Source organism: Cnephaeus nilssonii (genome assembly GCF_951640355.1).
Source record: "Cnephaeus nilssonii genome assembly, chromosome: 19".
NCBI lineage: Eukaryota > Metazoa > Chordata > Mammalia > Chiroptera > Vespertilionidae > Cnephaeus > Cnephaeus nilssonii.
In genome coordinates, this window is record NC_137090.1 from 23689112 (window position 1) to 23698536 (window position 9425).

At 43.7% G+C, this 9425-nt stretch overlaps 1 protein-coding gene across 1 annotated transcript; it reads right to left on the bottom strand.

Moving 5' to 3' along the window:
* Positions 1-1279: 1279 nt before the first annotated feature.
* Positions 1280-3148, bottom strand: LOC307115452 (uncharacterized protein). The gene is made up of 5 exons (XM_079798668.1): positions 2914-3148; positions 2713-2733; positions 2476-2539; positions 2225-2401; positions 1280-1407 (listed from the first exon to the last, which is right to left on the bottom strand). The coding sequence occupies exons 1-5, from the start codon at positions 3069-3071 to the stop codon at positions 1360-1362; spliced, it is 468 nt and encodes a 155-aa protein (XP_079654794.1). The 5' UTR covers positions 3072-3148; the 3' UTR covers positions 1280-1359.
* Positions 3149-9425: the final 6277 nt, after the last annotated feature.

The following is a 9425-nucleotide window of genomic DNA, read 5'->3' on the forward strand; positions in this document are numbered from 1 at the left end:
CACTCCCTATCAATCCACATCATCAGAAAATAGCATCCTAATTCCAAACCCTACCTGCTAGGAAGCAGGGTGAGACTTTCTGGCCCTTGTCAATTTCCATAAGGAGAAATAAGAGTTTTCTCCAAAATATTAAAGGGGGTTGGAATGCAGGTGAGAATAAAATGAGACACTCACAAAAGAGCACAAACAACTTTCTAGGGATTTCAGGAAATTAAAGGGAAGAAACATAAGTGGAAGTTGTAGGATACTATCCTCAAGTATCTTTGGCATTCAGAATGGCAGACAATAGGTGAAATTGTTTGAGACCATGTTAGAGGTGTCTGTGAACCCCCATAAATGACCAAGAGTGATTAATAAAGCATGCTGAGGTTTGGGATGTAGATGACCAGCCAGTTGTAGAAGATATTGATGCTAATATACTCATTCCAATGTACAGACTGGTGAGGCCATGGGCCACTGGAGTTATAAGATGTGCTATATGAGAAGCACCAGCAGTGTGATGGACAGGGACAAGTTGATATGGGAGTCCAAACTCGGCAGGCTAAGTGGGGGGAATCAAGGTGGGAAAGTGAACAGAGAGCGCTGGGAGATGGAGCTTGTAGCAGTCAGCTCAGCCCACAGTTTTTGTCAAGGCTTCTTTGGGAGACCTAGGTTTATCCTCCGCCTCAGGAGAACTCCGAATCAAAGGCTCCACCCACAGAGCCTATGTCCTAACCGTACCCTAACTCCTAGTCACTCCAGGGCAGGAGCTGGCACTTCCCAGTCTATGCCACTCAAAGTCCCACAACCCAAGGGCTGGGGTTGCTCTCCTGGAGTTAGGCATCCAGTCCTGCTAGATGTCAGTATGCTTCCTTAGAATAGGGTATTCCCACACTTGCTTCTGCTCCTGCTCTTTTTGAGACTTTCCCTTATAAAGGCTGCTCCAATAGGCTTGCTATGTGCTAGAAGGTCATTTTTATTCACAGGATGATTGAAAAAATATTATTATGCCCTTTGCCCTGTTTAGAGACATGGACATGGAAGGAGGGAAGGAACTAGCTGGGAGGACCTTGCCTTTGATCTTTCATGAGTGCCTTGCATTCATGGGCTCAGTGCAGGGTACACATATGGTCCTGCCCATCCACAGAGGGTCCACTAGAATGCTTAAATGGGAAGAATGACACAGCCTGAATAATGCTACAGATAAGGTTTATTTTGGACATAAGCTCTTTAGAAGTGGTCACTCCACCACTTTAGATCTTTATCTTCTAGGGCTGCAAGTCCAGGGATAGAGAATAGCCAGGAATGGTTTGTGGAAGAGTCTTGTTAGCCAAGCATCAGATTCATGAGAAATCTTCTGGGGCTGGCCTCCAGGAACGCTTAATAAACACCTCGTCCATCTTTCACTTGGCCACCAAAGCCGCCCTTCTAAAATACAAATTTGATCATGACATTTCCTCTGTTCAGAAACCTCTAGCAGTCTACCAAGCTGACAGGCACCTCTTCTTTGGACCCTGTCTTAGATGACCCTCTATTGAGATGCTGAGATGTTGTGCCCCTGAAATGCTGCAACTTCTACCATAGTCACTTTCCCATCTCCCACACTTCTCCCACCATCTGAACTTCCCTTCCTTCCGCCAGCAAACTTTATGCCTCCTTTAAGCACTTCCTTAAATGTTCTCTACTCTCCAACAACCTTCCCAACACCCACTGATCCACCCTCCCAGGCAAAGCCAGTAACTTTCCCTTTGCGCCCACAGACCTTAGTAGAAACTGGTACAAAGCCATGGTTACACTGTTGTAATTATTTACCTAGTTCTGTCTCCCTCATCTGGTTGTGTTTATCTTTTTATCTCAGCTGACAAACACAGAAGATACTCAATAATTGGTGTTCCCTTTCCTTTCCCCCCTCTTCCCATAATCATTCATTTTCCAGGAAGAGTGAAGCCCCCTTGGTGGGCAGGAGAAGGAGGGTGAGAAACCCTGGGATAATAATGACCTGAGAACCTAGGATCATGGTTACTTGTCTCAATTAAGAGCCACCCAGGGATAGAGCTTCTCTTCGAGGAGAGGGTCTTGGATAATGCAGCCAGGTGTCCTTCTGCCATTCATTTCCAGACCCTTTCTCTTGGAGTTATCCAGACTCCCGCATGCAGTGGACACATGAGTACCCACCCATCTGCCCTAGCAAAGTCCACTAGGAAGTTATTGCACACTGGACAGCTCTTGACTGATTTATACTCACTTCAGGGAGAGCAGCTTTGCAGACATGCCCACATCCATTGCTGCAGCATTTCATTCCCTTGGGACATGATGCATCTCCTGAGCATCTTTCAACACAAATCCCAAAGGTTCCTTTGGGCACCTGGGGGCAGACTCCAGGTCTTTGTTGCTCTGAAACATACAATGGTTTTTGTGCAATCTGGAACAGTCACTATACAGGCATGAGAACTGGTGTTAGAGGTTGGATGGCCTTGCCACTAGCAGGACTCCCACCTCTTCCATTTCTTCCTTCATGTTCCTGGACCCGTCCCTCAGCTTCAGCAGCTCCACTTTTACTCTAGAGTCCCCATTTTCACATTCAGGCCCTTAGAAGAATGTTATCCCCCTCCAAAGGCTGCACAGTCCCAGCAGACAAGAAACCTGCACTTGTCATAACCCTCTTCTTTCCACCTTATAAGATATTAGAAAAATCTCTGATCACAGCCAGCCATCTCCCTACGTCACACATACACCATGTTCATCCTGGAGTTACTCCTGTTGGAGTCCCACATCCAAGGCACATCTAGAGAAAATCCCAACTTCTAATCAGACCCAATCTGATCAGATAAGAAGAATGGAAATGCAGGGTGATTACTCTTGAAAGTCAAAGAATGTGGATCTGATCAATCCAAAATCTCCATTCTGCAGTGAACACACTGCCTGCTTTTATGCTAAATCATCCTCAGGTCTGAAGCTGGGCTCTGAGCCTTCTCTGATGTTAGGTAGGAACCCCTCACACCCTCACCTTGGAGAAGAGGTGTCCGAGCGCAGGCCATCTCCATCCCCACGGTGATGAAAGCCACTAGAACAAAGACTGTGCATGTCTTCATTTTGGCCTTTGATGTAAATGCACACACAGAGCCCAGCCACAATTTATACCCTCAGTGTTACCAGAAAGGAGTGTGGGCAGGGCAGTAAAATAGGCAGAGTATGACAGGATCCTCTGTTCCAGTTAATAACTGGTTTCTCTCTAAGTAGGGTATGTTTTCTCGGATATGCAAATCCCAAACAGAAAAGTTCAGGAACACCTTCTATCCCTTTGTTCATTGCTACATCACAGTTCGGCATTGGTTTTCCTGGTGTCTTTAGGAACAATGGCCAAAGAAAATAATTTTCTCTGTGTAATTTAGAATTTCAGAGGAAGAGCTTAACTATGAAGCTAGGTGTTGTCCCATCTGGTGTCTCCTGGAGATCCAGTTCCAGGAGGATTCAATGTGCTCCTGAGAGAGATTGAAGCCTGCCCTCTTTCTTATCCCAATTACAGAATTTCAGAGAAGGGGGTGTAGAGGTAAAACCCTAATGACCATGGGAATGAAGAGAAAGCCTGTTTCATCCTTGGTGGTCAGATCTGGGACAAGCACCTCATGAGCACTTATGGGGAGGCCTGGATAAGCAGAGAAACACTAAGCAAGGCAAGAGAGGAGGGCTCAGACTGGCCACCCCAGGTAGTTAGCTCATACCCAGCATCTCAGAATCAAGCTCAAAGGATACAAGCACCCAGGACCCTTCAGTCTGAAGGAGAAACCAGAGTATCTGAAGAGGACATAGTAGTTCAGTACAGGGTGGAGATCAATGGCCCAAAGCAGCACAGAATACAACAAAGAGCAAGCCCAAATCCAGATCCAAGGTGGCTGGCCCAATGCCAGATTACTGAGTAGCACAGCCTTGGTGAGTGTGTGGGGCCAAAGTGAACAGCCCTTGTGCTCGCTTCGGCAGCACATATACAAAGTGAACAACCCCAAAAAACTTGCAGGAGAACCCTCCACAGCACTGTTGGCAAAGGGGGACTCCCTAATCCCTCTCGTCAAGTGACTTAGACATGGCTACTATCACTTAGTTAACATAATCTTTAAAAGTTCTTTTTTTTTCTTCATTTTTCCATGTGTTTACTGTGTATTTTTCTAAGTGCTTTCCTAAGCTTTTATATACACACATATGTATATATACAAATATGTCCCTTTTCTGCAGAAATTAGGTTATATTGTTTTGCTTTATTCACTTAACAGTGTGTCATGGAGAGATTTCCATGTTAGTATCTTTCCCCCTTTTTTATTTTTATATTTATTTAATTTTAAAAATATATTTTATTGATTTTTTTATAGAGAGGAAGGGAGAGGGAGAGAGAGTTAGAAACACCGATGAGAGAGCAACATCAATCAGCTGCTGCCTACACACCCCCTACTGGGGATGTGCCTGCAACCAAGGTACATGCCCTTGATTGGAATCGAACCCGGGACCCCTGAGTCCGCAGGCCGACGCTCTATCCACTGAGCCAAATCGGTTAGGGATCTTTCCCCCTTTTTTAAAAACAACCACTATCTAATATTCCATTATATAAGTGGTTCATAATTTATTTAACCAAATTTTAATTGCTGAACATTTAGGTGGCTTCTGTATCATAAACAATTTGCTGTTATATGCATCATATACTTTATACATGCTTCTTTGTTTATATGTGTCTGTATTTTCCCAGAATAGATGCCTAAACATGGAAATACAAAGGATGTATTTACTGTAGAGTTGGAATATGTGCCAAATTGTCCTCCAAAAAGACCATGCCTATTTACACTTCCTCCTGCAGTGAAGGAGACAACAGTTTCTCACACACTGACCCAAAGCTTTTATAATTTTGCTTCCTCAAGTTTATTTGTTAATGGGATATTTCAAGCTGTATATTCCCATATTTCCTTGGGAGGTAGCCCAACTAGGAATGGGGGGAGGGGCAAAGAACTTTCACCACAGTTAAGAAAATAAATTTAATTAGCGGAAATTATGTAAGACAACATAATGTGATGTTTGCTACTCTAGCACTTGGAGTTTCCACTATGAAGCAAAGGGTAATTATGGCCTATAATTATTGTGCTGAAGCATGCATTTCAATGATGGAAGCTGCAGCGTTGCTAAGGAGGACTCTCCCTTCAATAATAACAATACTTGACCTTTATGACCTACACCTGTACTTCACACCTGTCATCTCATTGAATCCTCACAAGCTTGTAGGGTCACTTCCATTAGCACCCTCATGTCAATGGGACTGAGACTCAAGGGACTGAGATTCAGAGGAAGTCCATGCTTTGCAAACACTTCAACCCCATCTCAGACCCACCAATGGGGAACTTCCAATGGTGGAGCTCAGAAAAGCTCCCCAGATGCTTTCACGCATATGGAAGTGAGGAACACTTGGCCTACCTGATAAAACCTTTATTTCTTTGTGAAAAACTAAACAAAATATCTCCATGAATAGTTGATTTCTAGTGCTCTAGTGACAATCACACATTTTGGAATTTGGCAGGTTCTCATGACATATTATCACTTGATAGTATCCAGTTGTCTGCAGCAACCATCAAACATATATAAAAAAATTAAGGGAAGAACAGTATAGGGGTTCCTAAAAAATTAAATATAGAATTATCATATAACCCATCAATTCCACTTCTGTATATATACCCCAAAAAATTGAAAGCAGGATTTCGAAGAGCTATTTGTACACTCATGCTCATAGCAGCATTATTCACAAGCTGAACTTGGAAACAACACAAGTGTCCATTGACCAATCAGGGGATAAGCAAAATATAGTATATACATATAAGGGAATATTATTTAGCCTTCAAAAGAAAGGAAATTCTCCAATTTGCCACAACATGGGTGAACCTTAAGGATATTATGCTAAGTAAATAAGCCATCACAAAAAGACAAATACTGTGTGATTCCACTTATATGAAGTACTTAGTCAAATCATAGAGACAAAGTATAAAGGTGGTTGCTAGGAGCTGGCAGGGAGGAGAGAATGGGGAATTAGTGTTTAACAGTTATAGAGTTTCAGATTTACAAGATGGAAGAGTTATGGGGATAGGTGGTGGTAACTGCTGCACAACAATGTGAATATGTTTAATATTACTGAACTATGATTAAAAATGGTTATGATGGTAAATTTTGTTATGTGTATTTTAACACAATAAAAAGAAAAAGAAAAACCTTAAGAAGACTGAGTCTAGACATTGGGCTTCCCTACATGTCCTTAGTCTGCAAAACCTAAATGAAACTATTATACTGTAGGAAATGTCTACACTTGCTGAGAATTTTAATGAATTTATTGAGCCAAACTGACAACAATTGTCAGTAAACAGAATATCAACAGATTGAGAAAATGCTCCCGAAAAATAGCAGTTTTGCAGTTTATTTTATATGTTAGAATAAAAGGAGGAGATATAAGGAGGGTTACATAAACTTCATTGGTGGTAGATAAGGGAGTGAGAGAAAGCAAAGTGGAGAAATCTCTTAAGATTGGATAAAAATTAAAACAGAGAGACACACCTGTTACATTGGTCAGTACAGAATAGTTAACACCTACTGCACAAAGAGATGGTATTTAGGCAACAAGATAACAATGTGGTCTCAAGCTCTGGTGCCATTGGTTGTGCAATTGTGCCTTCGAGGAATATGGAAAAGAAAATTACTCTGATATTTCAAAGGTATGTTATCTTAGTTGTTCAAATACAATAGACTGGCTCACTTAAAGATTAACCTTTGTCAAGGAAGCTACAGGTCTAGAATGTGACTACCAGCCATGACCCACTTTTAGTTAGGAATTTTTTTTAAAAATATATTTCATTGATTTTTTACAGAGAGGAAGGGAGAGGGATAGAGAGTTAGAAACATCGATGAGAGAGAAACATCGATCAGCTGCCTCCTGCACACCCCCGACTAGGGATGCGCCCGCAACCAAGGTACATGCCCCCAACTGGAATCGAACCTGGGACCCTTCAGTCCAAAGGCCGACGCTCTATCCACTGAGCCAAACCGATTTCGGCTTAGTTAGGAATTTTAATGGTCAGACCATCCTATGTGGTTACTTGAGTCTGAGTTTACAAGGTCCATCATGCAGGCCTCCATGGCACTTTTCAGGTTTAAGTATGTGGCCTCTTTTTCATCCACACTATTTAAAAAGTAGAAAAATGAAGTCACAGTTTTGTCTATTTCTCCACCTTTTCCCATTTTCTGTCTGCTTAGATTTAGTGGAACCCAAGATGAGAGGCATTAAGAAGGGAGAACTGATGGAGACAACTAGAAAATCGAGAGAGGACAGGTCCCTTGGGTCTGTGAAGGGTGAGTATAAAAAGCAGCTTAGGACAGCCATGTGGCCGGCTGGGCTCAGTCACCAGGAAGAACTGTGATTCCTTTCACCATCTGCAGCTCAATTTGCATGCTAACTCAGCTCCTGGCCTCCTGAGAGGAAAATGCCCTGTCATGGGAACATTACAGAACATTCTGGGTGGGGGTGAGATAGGGAGAGGACAGAAAGTTTGCATAAACCAGAGCATGAGGAAACAGACTCCCTTCTATCTAGAAAGGGGACTGGGGGAGGCAGGCACTGCAAGAACAACACAGATCTGACTTCCAGAAGCTGATCCACAAACAGTAGGCTCTGTTCCCCGTCCTGTTCTGGAAACCCAGAGAAACCTCAATTGAAAAGTCAAGTAAGGAGATACAAGCTCCCCTGGCTCAGGGTAAGAAAAGGAAGTTTTATGAAAAGAGAAAAAGGAAAACACAAAATCTCCTATTGTGCAACAGGTGAAGTCCCACATTGCCCCACCACTAGGACACCGTGCTTTTGTTTATAATTCCTGGGTGAAGTACTTCTTTATTAGAGTATTCAGGTCTCATAAGCCTTCCTTGGTGATTCAGCCTCTGTGGAACTGAGTTCCTCCCTCCCAATTTGTTCAGGGTCAGGGAGGTGTGGGGAAAAAGATTCCAGTGTGAGGGAGAGCCCCTAACCCTGCCCCCTCTCTAATAGTAAAGTCAAAGACAGGTCACAGCTCTGTTCTAGCCTTCATCTGACAAATGAGAGGACAGAATCTTCCAGCTAGGAATCCAAAGTCCTTCCCACCCTCATAGGGCCACAGGAGTCAAGAAGAGTCAGGCTAACCCTTGACCTGGCTGCTGGGTTTTGTAACCTTGGTTAAGCGTCAGCCCTCATTCTCAGCTGCTGAAGCAGACCCTCTTCTTGAGGTGTCTCACCTCATTATAGTCCATCACCTTGGAATATGTCTACTTCACCCTGGGTTTGTCCTGGGGGAAAGTTCATCTCATCTTCTAGAGCAGCGGTCACCAACCGGTGGTCTGCAGACCACTGGCGGTCCATCAGGTCTTAAAGGTTGGCAACCGCTGTTCTAGAGTATTCCATTACGTTTCACACTGAACTGGAAGGAGACACTGTTGGAGATTCTTTAGCTGGTAACTAACTGTGTGAGTTTCCTATTGCTGCTAACAGGAAAATTACACAACTTACCACAAATTTGATGTCCTAAAACAGCATACATTTATTCTTTTAAAGTTCTGGAGGGTCAGGACTTCTGGTCAAGATGGAGGTGTAGGTAAATGCAGAACTTGCCTCCTCCCACAACCACATCAAAATTACAAATAAACTACAGAACAACTATCACTTGAAACTGCCTGAAAGCTATCTGCCTGAAATTCCTTCAGCTAGGGATTTAAAGAAGAAGCCACATCAAGACTGGTAGGAGGGGTAGAGATGTAGAATGGGCTGGTCCTATACACACATGCAGCAGTTTTTAATTGGGAGGGATATCTTGGCTGCAGAGGCTCCCCCAGAGAAGCGAGGGGTTCCGGCACCACATTAAGCCCCAGTGCAGGGTTCCAGTGCCAAAAAGATAAGTCCCCGTCATTTCTGGATGTAAAAACCAGCAGGGATTGAGGCTGAGTGACACGGAGACTGCTGGAACCCCAGGAAGTTCCTTTTAAAGAGCCTGTGTGTGGACTTCCTCCCTCTGAGCTCCAGCACTGGGCAGCAGCGCAAAAGGCACCAGGGACATATGGGTAAGAATTGAATTGTCTGCATAAGGGCAAGAGCTGGGGAGATAGCTTTCTCCCAGACAGAAGTGCTGGCAGAAGCCATTGCTCCTTTAATGAGCCCTCCCCGCAGAGATGAGAAGGGGGCCATATCGGAGTCTCCATCAACCTGTGTAGCATTGTTCACTTGCCCTGGTAATTTCCTGAGATCCCCACCCCACTCAACTTTCAGTGCCACCCAAGCTGTTTCCAGTGGTTTTTCCACATGAACAGTCTGTCTTGGCTCATGATTCAAACTTTTCTAAAATCTCTCAAACAAACAGTATCTGGCCTCAGCATGCCCCACAACTTTTGCTAAACCACTTCTCAGTCCT

What these genes read in the sequence shown, in the direction of transcription:
- LOC307115452 (XM_079798668.1), bottom strand. Translation starts at nt 3,071, where the DNA reads ATGAAGACATGCACAGTCTTTGTTCTAGTGGCTTTCATCACCGTGGGG. An exon ending in TGAAGGAAGAAATGGAAGAG is followed by an intron (nt 2,402 to 2,475) that starts GTGGGAGTCCTG and finishes TGACTGTTCCAG; the next exon opens with ATTGCACAAAAACCATTGTA. An exon ending in GCAAAGCTGCTCTCCCTGAA is followed by an intron (nt 1,408 to 2,224) that starts GTGAGTATAAAT and finishes TTTGTATTTTAG; the next exon opens with AAGGGCGGCTTTGGTGGCCA.